We start from the raw sequence: 17,520 nt of genomic DNA, 5'->3' as shown, positions 1-17,520 counted from the left end.
AACAATTAGCCTGAAGTTTTCCAGCGCCGGCGGGCGGGGTGGGTTCAAAACGAGTCGGGTGTCCGGTCGATCAGAATCTGGGCCAGCCTCTCTCATGCTACTCTCTGTAAACCCGAGCTCGTCCAAAACGCGTCTGCTCATGTCTGACCTCGCACTGTGCCCCATTCACCAATCACCCCTTACACCTGCTGACCCACCATCGATCCCAGCTAAGGCGGCCTTGATTTTAAAGTTCTTTCCTCGAACCTCTCCTTGGTCTCCTTCCACCTCCACGAGGAGCATTATTGGCCATTCCCAATTTTAACCTCTCCACATTACTCACTTCCCTTAAGACTCAATATGCCTCGCTCTCTGGGCAAATATTTGGTCACCTGTGTCACAACCTCACTTATTGTCAGATAACATAATTTAGGATGTTTCGCTGTGTGAAGGGTGTAGTTTACAATGTCTGTGTGTGCACGTGTGTGTGTGTGTGTGCGCGCGCGCACGCGCGCTGGTGTGTGGGTGAATGTGTCTCTGCACATACGTGTGTGTGGAGACATGTGCCTCTGTTTACACATATGCATGTAGATGTGTGCATCTATACATGTCAGTCTGTACACGTGCTGTGGTGTGTAGATGTGTATCTACATGTGTGTGTGCATGTGTAGATGTGTGGGGGTGTGTGCACACATGTGAGTGAGTGTGTGTGTGTGTGTGTGTGTGTGTGTGTGTGTGTGTACACGTACACAGTTGTTTGTTGTGTCCCTCAAACACCCATCTCGGGAGTGGGCAGCCACGTGGGGAAACGCTCTGCATCAGTCCCTCCCAGGACAGGACGGGGGGAAGAGCACGGAGCATGACAAAACAGACAAAAAATAAACTGAACCACAAACAGACCCTGAAGAGTTAATTTGACCACAGAATCCACTTCAGTCTCTGCACTTTCCCAGCAGCCAAGGGGGATCTCATAAACGCAACAGGCTGATTACAGTAAATCTCCTGACACAGCTTTTATTTTCGAACGTCCTGCTTCATGACCTAAGGGGTGGTGGAAAATGTTCTTCAGCTTGAAGCAGTGAATCACATGCATCTCAAGGGACCATGGCACCATTCCTTTTCAATGACCTTAGCACATATCCCACAAACCTCCTCTTGCACTAACCTGGGACGGGCATCTCCTTCACCCCTTCTCCACCGACGTGAATTAGCCCCAGACTCTGCAACCCACGAGACCTGTGATTATTTCCATCAGATTTACTTGACCCGATGTGAGGTATACAGATCAACTCGCATTCAGCCTAATCTTTCTGCAGAGTTTACGACTTTAAAACAGCTTGTCCAAAGGATTTTCACTGACACTTTTCTAACACTTTAGGAGATGTCTAACAGGGGTCAAGGTGCTACCAGGGCAGACAAGCAGTTCTGTCTTCCTTCAGATCCGACTGTGGCAACAAAAGATCAGCAAACAAAATTAAAATGTGGTTCAAAGGCGGTTTTGTAGGGTGAATTAATGGTGAATTAAAGGAGAGTCATTTTGTGATGTGTGGGAGCTGGGGGATCCTGATGCATTGGGGGAGAGGGGGAGGGTGGGGGAGAAAGGGCAGACTTCTGACAGGCGAGGAAGGCAATTAATATCACACACCATTGGGAGGTTTTGTCTGATGTTGTCCAGGTACCTAACACATTCATGCATCATTTAGAAAGCAGTCACCTGAGAGAGGGCAGGAGTTTTTTTCAACACAATAGATTCTTGTGTGAGTGCAGCTGAGACATTTCTCCCCTCCCTCCCTTCCCTCTCTCTCCCATGTGCTCTCGCCGTCTCTCTCATTCTCTCACTTGCTCTCTTTGTCTGTCTCTCTCCCTCTCTCGCACTCTCCCTCCCTCCCTCTCTCCCTCCCTCTCTCGCACTCTCCCTCCCACTCCCTCTCTCTCCCTCCCTCTCCCTCTCTCGCACTCTCCCTCTCTCTCCCTCCCTCTCCCTCTCGCACTCTCCCTCCCTCTCCCTCTCTCACACTTTCCCTCCCTCTCCCTCTCTCGCACTCTCCCTCCCACTCCCTCTCTCTCCCTCCCTCGCGCTCTCCCTCCCTCTCCCTCTCTCACACTCTCCCTCCCTCTCCCTCTCTCATGCTCTCCCTCCTTCTCCCTCTCTCATGCTCTCCCTCTCTCGCGCTCTCCCTCCCTCTCCCTCCCTCGTGCTCTCCCTCCCTCTCCCTCCCCTGCACTCTCTCACATTCTCTCTCTCTCGTGTTCTGCCTCCCCCGCGCTCTCCCTCTCTCGCTTTCTCAATGCTCGGCTGCAGTGCAGAAGTGGTGATGAGATTGTAACATCAACATAGTGTACCTAGTGCCCTGAAAAATATCTTTCTCTACGACAGTTAATGTGGTCACTTGTGGGAGCTTGCTGTGCATAAATCTGGTACCTCCTTTCCTACATTTAAAGCAGTGACTACAGTTCACATACAATTTGGAAATTCCTGGGGTGTGACGGAAGTGTAAGTCTTTCTGCTTCCTTTCCTGAAAACTGACTGGTTTTGGGGGAACTGGTTGTGTGTTGGAGAGAAGGCACTGAGAAAAGATCTCAATCTGCGATGGAAATTTAACAAAGGACTGAAACCCTCTGCACCATGTTGTTGAGACCAACATACAGAAGCAACACACAGCTATACAACTGCCCCACCACCTCGGTGTCCAGAGCACCAATACCAGGGCTCGTCCCACCCTTCCCGACCACAACAACGTGTCAGTTATACAGGCTGCTTCCAATCCCTGAGCAGGCCCAATTGGCCAATCAGAACTGGAGCAATGACAGAGCATCAATGCCCCACTGCAAGGATGGGGCAAAATGAGTTTGAGCTACACTTTTATTTTTCCATTCAGGGGATGTGGGGCTCAGTGCAAATTCTCCAATGCTAGGGAAATTCGGCATGTCCCCGTTGACCCTCACCAATTTTTATCAATGCACCATAGAAAGCATCCTTTCTGGATACATCACGGCTTGGTACGGCAACTGCTCTGGCTGAGCCTGCAAGAAACTGCAGAGAGTTGTGGACAGCCCAGTCAATCACGAAAACCAGCCTCCCTTCCATGGACTCTGTCTACACTTCCCACTGATTTGAGATAGCAGCCGACATAACCAAGGACCCCTCCCACCCCGGACATTCTCTCTTCTCCCCTCTCCCATCAGGCAGAAGATACAAAAGCTTGAAAACGTGCACACTCAAGAACAGCTTCTTTCCCACTGTTATCAGACTCTTGAACGGACCTCCTGTACGATAAAGACGAACTCTTGATCTCACAGTCTACCTTCTCATGGCCCTTGCATCTTAATGTCTACCTGCACTGCACTTTCTCTGTAGTAGTGTAGCGGTTAGCATAACGCCATTACAGCGCCAGCGACCCGGGTTCAATTCTGGCCGCTATATGTAAGAGCTTGTACGTTCTCCCCATGTCTGCGTGGGTTTCCTCCGAGTGCTCCGGTTTCCTCCCACATTCCAAAGTCGTTCGGATTAGGAGCTGTGGGTATGCTATGTTGGTGCCGGAAGGGTGGCGACACTTGTGGGCTGCCCCCAGCACATTCTCAGTAATGCAAAAAGATGCATTTCACTGTGTGTTTCGATGTACATGTGACTAATAAATATCTTATATTGCATTCTGTTGTACCGCATTGATGTACTCATGCCTTGAAATGGATGGCATGCAAAACAAAGTTTTTCACTGTACCTCAGTACATGTGACAATAATAAACCAATTACCAATCACTGCTTCTACTGTCCAGAAGAAGAAGTATACAGGGTTACGGACCGAGAGCGGCATGTGGGAATACCCTATCAGGCAAGAACTCAATGGGCCAAATGGCCTCATCCATACTGTAAATTTTTGACTATTTTTTACTGGTTCACTTGCAGCTGGAAACACTGCCTGTGTACCTACCTGCTTATGTTGTAGCAGGCAATGTGCCTAGAGTCACAGTAAGGCCAGGTAGATAAGGATGGCAGATATCCTTCAGGCCAGATGGACTTTTACATCCAGTGGTTTCACAGTCCAGCTTTTTAATCCAATCTTAATTAATTCACTGAATTCCCCACGCTGGGATTCAAACTCCTGTATGTGGGTTACTAATCCAGAAACAGCCACCACATGACCATCTCCCGAAGGTTCCCCAGTCTCCATGATGTGCAAACAAGAGATTTCACTGGACGACCCTAGTAACTACAAGGTGGCTGTAATTATCCATGCTGGCTCAGGGGAGGTGGGAGGAGAGGGATCCTCCTTCGCTCTGTACACTGCCCAGCACCTCTGCTGTAGAGGCAGAGAGTCACAGAGCACTGAAACAAAACCTTCGGCCCAGCAAGTCCATGCTGACCAGCAATAACCCATCTGCACTAATTCCATTTACCAGCACTTGGTCTGAAGTCATCTGTGCCTGGGCAGTTCAAGTGCTCGTCTATATTGTCCACAGATCTCTGAAGGACAGGCAGATCAGGTAGTTATAAGGGCATACGAGATGCTTTCTTTTATTAGCCAAGGTATAAGAGCAGAGAGGTTACGTTACATTGCTTGTTGTTCACCACTGCCTTCTCAAGGGTATCTAGGGATGAGTAATAAAAATGAATAAATAAAAGAAGGCTGCTGTGTACAGTTCTGGTCACCACATCACAGGAAAGATTTATGAGGATGTTACCAGAAAAGCAGAAAGATCGGATAGGCTGGGATTGCTTCCTCCAGAACAGCAGAGTCTAAGAGGAGCCATGGGGCACAGCCACCGACTCCTCCCAGATCTAAACATCCAGCAATCTCAGTCTTGTATATTACATGTTCAGCCTCCGGTGTGGAGAAGTCCAAGATTCTCGGGTCTGTGAGAAAATCCTCCTCGTGTGACTTTAATGGGGGCAACGCCTGAGACTAAGTCCCTCGATCTTGTTCCCCATCAGGTGAAACATCTTTGCAGCATCTACACTGTCAAGCATGATTGCTCCTTGTTCTTCTAAACTCGCAAATCTGCTCAATCATTCCCCTCAAAACAAACCCCTCATCCCAAGAGCCAATCTAAAGAACATCCAGTGCACTGCATCCGTTCCTTAAATAAGGAGACCAGTCCAAAGCCCACGCTCAGACAATATTCCATTTTACAAAGGAAGGTTCCTTCTTGTCCAACATCAGCCCCCAACCCCTGACTGAACCAGAAGGCTAATCAACCACTGCCTGCATTCTCCCTTGCAATCAGTCAATATTCAACCCAGACACTTTGCAAAGAGCCAACTTCCTCCTGCCCAATGATCTTGAACTCTTGTGTGATTACGTCCCACACGGTGACCCTTCTCAGCAGTCAAGCCAACCTGACTCACCTAGCCTGAAGTCTGGGTCTACTTCTTTTACATGGTTCAATACTGCATGAGAAATGCTTTTACCAACAGACCGATGAATTTTTTTAAAAAATCATTCCAGATATAAAGTTGAGATTGATGTTTAGGAAAGGCATTCATCGCACAGGAGGATAATGGGCATATAAACTCAAATGCCTTCTGGGACATAATCTGTTGCTCACATATTGAAAGAGAGATAAAACACCAGGGTGTAGATGGATCACATTTATTGCGTTCAGAACACATCCATACATCACCCTGGTTATTCTCACATTAGTAAAGAAGACCATGAAACCAGTCTATTGCTGGTTCACAGCAGTCCCTCAGAGAAGGAAACCTGGCTTCCATGTGACTCCAAATCCACCGGAGTGGTTGACTGCCCTGTGGAACAGCCTGGCAAATAGTTCCAGGGGGCTTTAGGACGATAAACAATGACCTTACCAACCATATCCACATTGAACCAAATGAATTAAAATCGTCATCAATTTCATTTTGATTTAACATTACCAGAAAGTTAACTCATAAAGTTATAGGTTATGTTACAATATCTAAGACCGGTAAGAGAGACAGACAAGGCTTCAGATTATGTCTGCCCACTTCTGAAGGACTGCCCGTGCATGGTTCAGACCTCACTGAGGCCACCTCGTGAGCTTTGCACCGTGCCTGTAAAATGCAAAGCTCCTTAACTTTGGTAGATGGACACGAGAACAATGGTCACTTCCCTACAGACACAGTGCCTCTTCAAACCAAGCGCAGAAGACCCACAAAATCACAAGAAGGATCAAACTGAGATAAATACACCTTATTACACCCATCTCAGGATGCGAACAGCCGTGACAGTCAGTGTTTGTTGGCTCTCCCTTGTTACCGCTGAACAGAGGAAGCAGCGAAAAACCAACCACACTGGCAGGTCTGGAGTCACAAGTAGCAACACCAGATAAGGGAGGTCCTTTCCTTCCCAGAAGGACAGGCGTGAACCAAATTGCTCGCCTCAATCACAGCATCCAGAATGTTTGTCCCCATTTATTCATCTTGGAGTATAAATCAAGCACTGGTTACCTGAAAAACCAACTATTATCACTTCTATGTTTGAATTCCAGGCTGTTTTCCACCACTTTGTTTTTTTTACCAACTTACTTTCCAACCCCACACCTAAAGGTCACTTCCTTTGGGGAGTTGATAAACCAAAGGCTCTTCAGCTCTCTGCTTCCAACTAGCAGCAGCATCTGCTCTTCTCTTCCCCAACAGCACATGAGATGAGGCCTGGGCACTGATCTCAAGATGTAGTCCAACACTTTGGATGTTGCCCTTTTCCCCAACTTGTGCTCCAGCCCTTCAGAGCATGCATACTGACTCAGCACCAATTCTCTAGGACAGATACCATGGGGCTCTGTCAACCACATTACACCAGAAGAATACCACTGCTCATTCAATAAATAACTCCACGGGATCACTTACATCTACCTGGGATGGCAGGCGGTCCCATAGTTGTCATCTCAGCCAAATGAGAGCACATCTAAGAGCACAGTGTCCTCTCATAACACATTGAACAAGTGATCTGCTCAGCAGGCACTTGCTGGAGGCCCTCCAGGATATGCTGTTGGATTAGAAGGGAAGTGGTTTCCAACACTCGAAGTCCTTCAACTGAGAGCAACACTACAACAGATCCACAAAAACACTGGAGAAAATACAAAGCGTAAAAGATAGTCATGGACCAAGCACAGCAAATGGAATGTCCACAACTACAATCCTTCTCCTTCACCAACCCTAGAGAGAAAAATCACTAGGTTTAAACGTTTGAATACTTTGCCAATTACGTTGAACACCACTGAGTCCATTGCTGCCTAACCTGTTGGGGTTGGTTATTATCTAGAGCTGGAGGCTCAGTATTACAGGCTAGGGGAAGAGAGTCTGAAGGGTCTGTGGAACAATTGGGACAAGTGCCAATGAAATGCAATTTGGTTCAGTTTTAAAGACAAGGAAAATTTACTGATTGCACCTTCAGATCTATTTTCTCTCCAGAGTCCTTTCGTTTGCTGAAACACACTCCCTCTTCCACTGGCGCAATGCGGGAGATTCTCGGGAGTTACTCACCCAAGCCACTCCGACAGAAAGAGCAGCAGGTGAGAACCCTACAGGTCACAAAGTATCCCAAAATGGAAATACATCCCTGCTCCTGGGTGTAAATCCTGGGACTTTCCCCATAACAGTACCGTGGGAGCACCTTCACCAGAAGGACTGCAGCGGTTCAAGGAGATAATTGGGGATGGCAAGGAAATATTATCTTTGATTGAGAACATATATATCAACACAAAATACCCTGGGTCAGACTTCCTGCTCAATGTGTGTTCATACTCTGTCACAGGAAAAATCATTAACAGATTTCTTCTGCTCTTTTCACATCAAACAAACTTGTAATTTTATTCTCCAAAAACAAGGATTGATTTTGTTGGCAATAACTAGTGAGAGAAATCTTCCCTCCAACACTTCTTGTGATCTACATAGTGATGGGTATCCCTTTAAGGCACAACTTCTCAACTGGAAAAGTGATCAGATAAGTCCAAACCATCAAGACCATAAGACAAGACAAAGGAGCAGAAGTCGGCCATTCGGCCCATCGATTCTTCTCCACCATTCTATCATGAGCTGATCCATTCTCCCACTTAGCCCCACTCCCCCGCCTTCTCACCATAACCTTTGATGCCCTGGCTACTCAGATACCTGTCAACCTTTGCCTTAAATACACCCAATGACTGTGTCTCCACAGCCACCCGTGGCAACAAATTCCACAGATTATATACTCCACAGAATATATCAAGATAAATTAAATATAGTATTAGATCAAAGGAAAGGAAGCAGAAAGTCCCAGGGTTGAGAACATTTCTGAATTCAGCAGAGGACTTAAATAGGCAGGGCATAGAAGGATACTTTATAATTGAGGTCAAATGGGGTGAGTATAGTGGGCAGAAAGGTCGGCAAAAGGTTTTCTGTGCTGTACAACTCCATGACCAAGGCATTGGTAGGGAAATGGAGTTCCAGAGTACTTGAGCATAAAACCCGGAGACACGAGAGACTGCAGATACTGGAAACTGGAGCAACACAAGAGGCGCCAGAGGAACTCAGCAGGTCAGGAGGGAAATGAACAGTCAACATTTCAGGTTGAGACCCTTCATCTGGACTGGAAAGATAGAGGAGAGATAGCCAGTATAAAAAGGTGGGGGGTGAAGCAGTGGAGCAAGAGCTGGTGGGTGATAGGTGGATCCAGGTGGGGGGGGGGGGGGGGGGGCGCGGTGGTTGTAGGTAGATGAGGGCTGGACTAATGTCATTCCCAGTGGCTCTTCATGGACATGGGTGGAGCAGTGGAATCTTCCTGCCTTCAGACTGGGGGATGTGTCTCTGAGGCTGGTGCAAGCACTGCCGTCTTCTTAGATGAATGGAACAAAATCGATTACTGGGTGAAAAATAGTTATTTCTTAAAATTTACTTCAGTTATTTTCAAAGTTTTATACTGAATTTGTGTGTGAATGTTCTAGTGTTTTACTGTTAAAAGAAATTAATTGCTTAACGTGTTTTTTTTTAATGTGTCTGGTGTATTACTAAAGGTGTGGGTCAAGGATGCTCACAAACATCCGATGGGCGAGAGTTTTGATGGGTTGTTTGGACGGGGCCTAGCTGGCTGTCAAAGCCGTCGTGTGAGGGCAGCCGACTGCCCGTGCTGCAATGACACTCATACCGTGCGGAAGCATTGGGAGACGGGGTCCCCGCAGAGGGCTGCCCTGGAGAGTATGCTGGAACAAGCAGCGGACCCACTGCGCGGCTGGGCAGGGATCTTGATGCTGTGTGAAGCACATTACAGCAGAAGATGGGCAGAATTATAAGGCAGAATGGTACAATTACTCACAAACTGCACACACCCTTCCATAAGCAAGTTTCCCAGGCATCAGTCAACCGTATCCAGAGCAAATAAGTTCCTTCAAATTAAAATATGCTTCCCCTCCCCTTTATAAATCATTCACATAAAAACGTTCACAAGTGTGCTTCCTGACCCACACACAATAATCTCCCTTTGATAGCAATCTTCTGTGACTTTACCCAGGTATCTGGTGACTTGGAATAGCATCGGGTTCCAGGACTCTGTGTGCCCGACATTGAGTGAATGCTGGCTCAAAGCTGACTCTAAAACACCAGCCGACTTTCTTCATCCTGGGCAGACACCTGCTGCAATGTGATTAATCCACTAAATCAAGCAAATAACAGGATTTGACTTTCTGCAGCGATGCAGGTAGTTGGGAGGCCAAGTGCCAAACCACTATGAAAAGAGAGCTATTTGGGAGCTGGGTCTGTTTCCGACTCACTTCCTCAGTTCCCACCCAAACTGAGCCACAAAATGGCTCAGAAAGAACGTTACTTTGACTGGAGTAGGAAGTGGGAAGAGAGGTGCTTGTGTTTGGTGATGATGTGGGGTGGGAAATGGTGGGAACACCTTCCTGAAATCTGTACAGTGAGGGGTGTTGTGTAGGGAGATCTGGCCGCACTGTGTTTGACCTAAGTGATACGTATTTCACCAGGTTTATTTATTCCCTTGACAGTAAAGTCCAGCATTTATTGCCTATTTCTGACTGCCCCCAAACTACCATTTCAGAAGACAATTAACAGCCAACTGCACTGATGTGTGTATGGAGTTAACTTCGAGCAAACCGACCTACACAATCCTAACCCTACCTCAGCAACGTAACACTACAGGTCACCTCTTGCACTACTATGGACTTGTCTTTTATTTGTACCAGTGTCTTGTTTTTGCACAGTCCTCTCTTTCTTCCTCTCCACTGTCTTGTATAATTTATACTCTTGTGTGTTGTCTGTACCTACGTGCCTGTGATGCTGCTGCAAACAAGTTTTTCATTGTACCTGTACCTCACCGTACTTGTGCACATGACAATAAACTCAACTTGACTCGAGACTGGGCGAGGATGGTAAAGGTCCTCAGGGAACCAGATGTGATTTTACGACCATCTGATAATTTCATGGTCGCCGTTACTGATGTTGGCTTTTTATTTCAGATTTATCTAATTGCTGGAATTAAATTTCCCAGCTGCCAGGGTAAGATTTGAACATCTCTCCACGGCTCTCAGGATTCCAGTCCAGTAAGTTAACCACTAAACCACCGGAGGTCGCAGGTGTCAAATGACACAGCAGTTCCACTGAGATTCTCCGCAGTGACTGTGCCCACATACTTAACAAGGTATAAAGAGACAGCTGGCAACTCTAAGCAATGTGTTGGCACTGTGAGATCTAGAGGGCTTTCAAGCATCAGAGGGTAGATATTCAGTCCATGGCTCTGGTGCCAGAGATGTGAAATAGTCATCTACTCTGGTTTACTTCATTTCTCTTTCCCCAAACTTTCTTAAGCGTGAGTTTTTCAATTAGTTATCCCTTTTAAAAGTGATTATAGATTCGACTCCTGTTCCCAAGGCTACAAGGGCAGGTCAGAGGCAGTGAGTGACTCATCAAGGTCTTTCCATCATCTACAAGTCAGGAGTGTGTTGGAACACTCCCCATTGCTCTGGATGACTGTAGTTCCAATGACGTTCAACAACATCTGGGGCAGAACAGTCCATTTGACTGGTACCACATCCAGCATTCATTCCCTCTGCCACTGACCCACAATGTGGGCCATGTACAGTGTGCTCCAATGTTACAAAGTCAAAGTCAAGTTTATTGTCAGATACACAAGTCCGTGTGTGCACAGGTGCAATGAAAAACTTACTTGCAGCAGCATCACAGGCACGTAGCTTCAGAGATACAACATTCACAAGAAAAGCATAAATATACATTACAGAACTTTTTTTTACAAGAAAGAACACAATTAGAACAACAAAAAAATAATGTTCATTTTAGTGTAAAGTGGTCATAGTGTTGTTATACTGAAGTACTTACCCAATCGGAGATATTAAAAACTGCTACATCGAGTAATTTGGTCTCACCCTATCAAAGATAGTCCATTTGTCTTTCCCCATCTCTCCCATGCCTTTTCTGTTTGTTTCGTCACAGTCCCAGATCCAACAAGGGGTCCCAGACCTGAAACATCAACTCTTTTCTCTCTCCACAGATGCTGCCTGACCTAATGAGTGCTTCTAGCATTTTCTGTTTTTAGTTCAGATTTCCATCATATGCAGGTTTTCGATTTTGCTCATCAGCCCCAGTGGTCTTACCTGTTTGGAAGTAAGGATTTGCGGTGTATGGGAATCCGAACGGAAGAGGCTGTGGGAGGGGAGCTGGGGCAGGAGGGAGGTACTTTGCTTTGCCCTCGTTGATTCCGGGGCCCAGGAGATGACTTGGAGAGTCAGATCCCACAGAGACGCAGGGTGGGTTCTGACTGACCACAGGCTCACGCATCTCCTTGATGCCCTCACCCGGCCTCATTGTGTCCTTGCATTCCTTGAGTTCGTTGGTTGACCCAACCACCTCGGCCTTCAGGTTCTCCGGCTTGTCGTCGCTCCCCTCCAGGTCGCTCTCTGAGTCCTTCATCTCTTCGTCATTGCCCTCGGCCACGGAATCCCGGACCCGGCCCTCACCGTGCTCCTTGAACTCGCCGGCGCACTGCACGTCCGTCCTGTGGTGACCCGCCTTCCTGGCGCCCTTACGGCCCGGCTCCTTGGGAGGGGCGCTGCTGGGGATGGCGTGGTTCACTGACAGCAGGGGGGCCGTGCTGTGCCTCAGAACCAGCATGGCGTTCCGGCGCGATAGCTCCTCCCGCAGCGGATGGCCCTCGGGAATGTCGTGGATGCTGCGCAGGGCAGGATGGTCAGGTGGCAAGCCGGGGTGGAGGGACAAGGGGTCGGCTCCCAGAATCCGCTGCCGGTGCATGTTCTCTAACTCCTTCTGCCGCAGAAGTTCTGCGGACATTTCCAGCCTATGCAGAGAGAAACAGAGAGAGGAACAGAGAGAGAGAGGGAGAGAGGGAGAGGGAGAGGGAGAGAGAGAGGGAGAGAGAGAGAGAGAGAGATGCTCAATTCTGGTCTAATAGTGGTGTTCTGTCACAAAATGTCTATCGTCGTAAAATGTCGCAGTAATTCAATGGGAAAGGTTGATACCAGTGTTGTTCCTTTGCAGTTGCCAATCGGATCACTGGGACTTTTCTGTTGTAAAAAAATATGATTCTATTAATTAAAAATTCTCACGGGTATTTGGACAGCTCACTGTACTCAGAGCTGACAACATTGCTCAAATCTCACTAGCAGAAATAGATACAGTATGGAAACAGGCCCTTCAGCCCACTGAGTCCATGCCGATCTCCCGACCAGCCACCTTACACTAATTTTATTCTCCCCACATTCCCATCAACTTCCCCCAGATTCTACCCCTCGCCTACGCACTAGGGCCAATTAACAGCGGCCAGTCAACCTTCCTAACCCGCGCGCCTTCGGGATGTGGGAGGAAACTGGAGCACCCGGTGGGAGCCCAGGCAGTCACAGGATCGAACCCAGATCTCTGGCACTGTGAGGCAGTGGTTCTACTAGCTGTGCCCCTGTGCCACCCCACTTCAATAATCTAAGAACTGGAAAGCTAGTTGAGGGAAATCCTTCAGCCTATTGCGCGTAGACTTTCCCAAATACTGGCCCCACCTACGCCCCCAGTTGTTCCTTAACTGAGTGCAGTGACCTGGCATCAATCGCCCCAGTTGGTTCAGCGGGCACCACCCTTGTCTGTTGAGCGCACAAACGCGGACAGAGGCTCAGGGTGGTGCTGAGGAGCTGCTGGACTTGTCGTCCGTCACTGAAGACTTCAAGACAAGACCCCACTTGATCTCCCAGGCTGAAGCAAAAACAAAACCTTCAGTAGATCTCTCAACGGCGATCAGGGGAGCCAATTCCTGACACCCTGCAAGACTTCGGTCCCTCAACCAGCAACACCATCACCCGGTCACTGCTGGTGGGATCATGCTCTGCGCAGGTTGGCGCTCGCACTTCCCAAATCGCAACAGGGACTGGGTTTCAAAATGGACTTTGGAACACTGTTACCTGAAATGCAACAGCTGCTTTGGGCACAGAAAGATCCCACAAAAAATGTAGCGTGATCATGACGAGGCAATGCAGATTTTATTTTCCAGAATAACTATTGATGAGGATTAAAAATTGGTCACAATAGTGGGGATAACTCTCCTGTTCTTCTTTGAAACAGTGCCATCAATTACTGCACTAACTTGGGAGGACAGAGGACATTCTCTGTGCAAGATGGTATCTACTACAGTGAACCACAGCCTCAGTACAATAATGGAGAGTCAGTAAACTAGACGTGCTTGAATCAAGCTCCTTGTGATAAATTGGTAAATTGGTCTATTATTGTCACTTTGTTTTGCATGCCATCCATACAGATCATTTCATCACGTCAGTGCAATGAGGTAGTACAAGGGAAAAGCAATAACAGAATGCAGAATCAAGTGTTACAGTTACAGAGAAAGTGCAGTGCAGGCAGAAGATAAGGAGCAAGGCCATGACGAGGTAGATTGTGAGGTCAAGAGTCCATCTTATTGTACAAGAGGTCCGTTCAATAATCTTATAACAGCAGGATAGAAGCTGTCCTTGAGCCTGGTGGTACATGCTTTCAGACTTTTGTATCTTCTGCCTGATGGGAGGGGGGGGAGAAGAGATAATGTCCGGGATGGGAGGGGTCTTTGATTATGTTGGCTGCTTCACTGAGGCAGTGGGAAACGTAGACAGGGTCCATGGAGGGGAGGCTGGTTTTCATGACACTCGAGGTTACACTGCGGTTTTGGAAAGCCTAATGCTCTCTCGAGGGGTAACAGGCCCACGTTGAGAGGAGGTTGTGCAGGTCCTATCCACTTGTGCCGGGAACAGGGACAAGTCGAATATTTCCCATCAGGCAGAAGATACAAAAGCCTGAAAACACATTCCACCAGGCTCAAGGACAGCTTATATCCCGTGGTTATTAGACCACTGAACGGTCCCCTAGTACGATAAGATGGACTCTTGACCTCACAATCTACCGCATTATGGTCTTACACCTTATTGTCTGCCTGCACTGCCCTTTCTCTGTAACTGTAACGCTTTATTCTGCTTTTCCCTTGTACTACATCAGTACTTACCTTGTGAAATGATCTGTATGGATGGTATGCAAAACAAAGTTTTTCACTGTACCTTGGTACATGTGACAATAGCAAATCAATTACCTCACCAGGGAACACCACCCTGATAAACAGTTTGTACTAACACAATGCTCACCTTGCCAGGTTCTGTTTCCGTAGCATCTCCTGTTGCCGTGCGAACATCTCAGCTTGGGCAGGCTGCAGGAAGCTGTAACCTGCGAGGATGGAGACCAGAGAGCAGCGTTAATGTGAACGCACCTTTACAGCTCAGCTCTGTCTGTCTGCCAGCTACACAAACACACCGGTCAATGCCCACTTCACTGCTACTAAACCTTTCCTGCAAGATAGAAGTCACTTGCAACACTGCACACTTGCAGTGAATTCATTCGTTAAGGAACAAGAATTGAGCTTTTAACCGTGGGCATTTAATCTTTTAAGTGTAGCGCTGCAGGAGTTGAGCATTTAATCTTTGAAGTGTAGCGCTGCAGGAGTTGAGCATTTAATCTTTGAAGTGTAGCGCTGTGGGAGTGCTGCACAGTCTGAGGCACCGTTCTCAGGTTTAGACGTTCTTAGGAAGCTCCGTCTCGTTCAGATGGAGTTTAAAGACCATTTGAGCAAAGCCATGGTTTCACTCAGGGCTCTATGGGGCTAGAGTAGGCCATTCGGCCCCTCAGTAAGATCATGGCTGATCTTTTACCTCAGCACCACTTTCCTGCACTAAACCACAACCCCCGAAATCCTTAATATCCAAAAGTGCTCCAGCTGGTATCTTCTCTATGAACGGCAGCAGAATATTTAACCAGATTAACCAGTTATTAACCTCTCTACGGTCTGTGGGATCCTGCAAAAGACTTACTGGGTTTGTCCACTTACAGGGTCTGCATTTCATTGTAGATTACAAAACACTTTGAGCAGTTTGTGACACATGCGCCTTACTAATTCAAGTCTCTCTTCTGCGCTGGTTTGTTCATAAGGATTGCATCACAGCTGACCCGTGCCTCGTGTCATGACGCTGCCTCCACCTTGGCTTTATGTCGCAGAGGCACCCATTGGCCGCACCAGCCCTGGGTTGGGACTGTCAGAGGCAGCCCACCTAAGGGTTAGGAGAAGGGCTGAAGGCGGTGCGTCTCGTCTGCTGAACGGCCAGCAAAATGAGAACAAAGAGCGACAAACAATCTGCTGGAGGAACTCAGCGGGTTGAATATTATCTGTGTGTGTGGGGGGGAGAGTAAGGGATTGTCAATGATTCAGGTTGAATTCCTTTCCTCCCACAGATGCTGCTTGACCGGCTGAGTTCCTCCAACAGATTGCTGCTCCAGATTCCAGCATCTGCAGTCCCTTGTGTCTCCGAGATAAGAATGAAGCTCCTCCCATTAATTCAGCTGAGGAATGATGGGCCAAATGGCCTTCTTCTGCATCAGGTAACAGATCTGTGGGCAACACCATGGCACAGCTGGTGGAGCTGCTGCCTCACAGCTCCACGGATTAGGGTTCGATCCTGACCTCGGGAGCTGTCTGTGTGGAGTTTGCACGTTCCCCCTGTGACACCATGGGCTTTCCCTGGTGCTCCGGTTTCCTCCTACATCCTAAAGATGGTTTAGTAAGTCAAATGGCCACTGTATATTACCCCTAGTGTGTAGGAGAGGGGTAGAATCTGGGAGGGAAGTTGATAGGTGATGGGTATGTGGGAAGAATAAAATGGGATCAGTGTTGGATGAATGTGAAGTGTGTTGGTGATCAGTGGGCTGAATACTCCATGACTGCAAACTTTCTGTCATGAATTAAGAAACAAAGATGATATTTCTATGTTTCCTGAGCCCAAACTTGATACCTCTTCCTCAAGCTCCTTACGACGTACCTCAAAAGTTACCTCATTGGGCACACATTAGGTCACCTTAAACAGAGGAACGCTTCAACACAAAACAAGTTGTTACATGCACTCACCTGGAGTCTGGCACAGGGATGAGTGCACTCCGAGGAAAGGGGGCCGGAGGTGGGGTCCGAGAGCAATGTGAGGAGCGTTCTGCGGTGAAAGTAGAGGGTTTGTGTGCGTCATTTCTCTGGAAAGAAAGAACAAAGGAATTATACCAAATGTTCTCACCTCAGCAGAAGCCGGACATTGCTTCTATCTCCTGCATCGGTAACTCTCTCTAATACCGCTCCGAATTACAACCTGGAGAATTTATGCAGCCTTACGTTTTGTTGAAATTCTCAGTTATCGTTAGATGATAAACGTCGACACAAAACTGCCCATGTCCCCGTCATTTTACACCCCCTCAACCTGACCTGTCAAAATGGGACGCACTTGCAATTTGCATGCTGAAAAAATTAAGTGAGTGAGCTATTATCCAGCCAGAGACCAGGTTCAAAAAAATCCCATCCAAGTTGGTTCTCAGTGAGGAAAGGGTCTATTCTTGAGGGTTGGGGAGGAGGGAGAATCAACCAGGATGTTCTGTCCTCTCCTAGTGAACTGCACTTGATATAAATGCTGGTAGCAGCCAAGCAGGAGTGCAATTCAGTCAGCGCAATGGTGCAGTGCCTCACACAGAAAAGTCGAACGCAAAAGACACAAAGGTTACTAGATTCTAAAAGGACAATGAGTGTGAGGGCACTTTATCTGAATGCCTGCAGTATTCAAAACAATGGCAGTGAACTTGTGGCACAAATCAGGACAAAGGGGTATGATTTAGTGGCCATTGCAGAAACGTGGTTGCAGGGTGGAGAGGAGTGGGAATTAAATATCCAAGGGTATCAGGTAATATGGAAGGAGAGTCAGGAAGGTAAGGGAGGTGGGGTAGTGCTCCTAATTAAGGATGAGATCAGGGTGACAGTGAGAGACGATATAAGATCTAAGGAACAGAATGTTGAGTCCACCTGGGTAGAGATTAGGAATAGTAAAGGGAAGAAGTCATTGGTGGGAGTTGTCTATAGGCCATTACAGTGGCACAGGCAATAAACCAAGGAACATTTGATGCATGTAAGAATGGAACAGCAGTTGTCATGGGGAACTAAATTCCACATAGATTGGTCGAATCAAGTCGGTCGAGGCAGTCTTGAGGAGGACTTCACA

General features: G+C 47.6%; 1 protein-coding gene across 8 annotated transcripts in view; it reads right to left on the bottom strand.

Annotated features, from left to right (window-relative positions):
* The window catches only part of samd11 (sterile alpha motif domain containing 11), a 249,612-nt gene that overhangs the window by 13,892 nt on the left and 218,200 nt on the right, over window positions 1-17,520 (bottom strand). For 6 of the 8 annotated variants that reach the window (XR_007958262.1, XM_052039520.1, XM_052039522.1 and 3 more), the window contains 4 exons: window positions 16,395-16,510; window positions 14,587-14,665; window positions 12,439-12,483; window positions 11,557-12,257 (listed from right to left, as the gene is read on the bottom strand). Coding sequence is in view for 7 of the 8 variants with exons in the window: in XM_052039520.1 (XP_051895480.1) it covers window positions 11,557-12,257; window positions 12,439-12,483; window positions 14,587-14,665; window positions 16,395-16,510 (941 nt within the window). In the remaining variant the exon portion in view is untranslated. The remainder of the gene's footprint in view (window positions 1-11,556; window positions 12,258-12,438; window positions 12,484-14,586; window positions 14,666-16,394; window positions 16,511-17,520) is intronic. The other 2 variants (XM_052039521.1, XM_052039527.1) reach the window with 1 other exon arrangement.

The sequence above is a fragment of the Pristis pectinata genome, chromosome 26 (genome assembly GCF_009764475.1).
Source record: "Pristis pectinata isolate sPriPec2 chromosome 26, sPriPec2.1.pri, whole genome shotgun sequence".
NCBI classification, from domain to species: Eukaryota; Metazoa; Chordata; class Chondrichthyes; order Rhinopristiformes; family Pristidae; genus Pristis; species Pristis pectinata.
The sequence above is the reverse complement of the archived record's forward strand: the minus strand, read 5'-3'. Positions and strand labels throughout refer to the sequence as shown.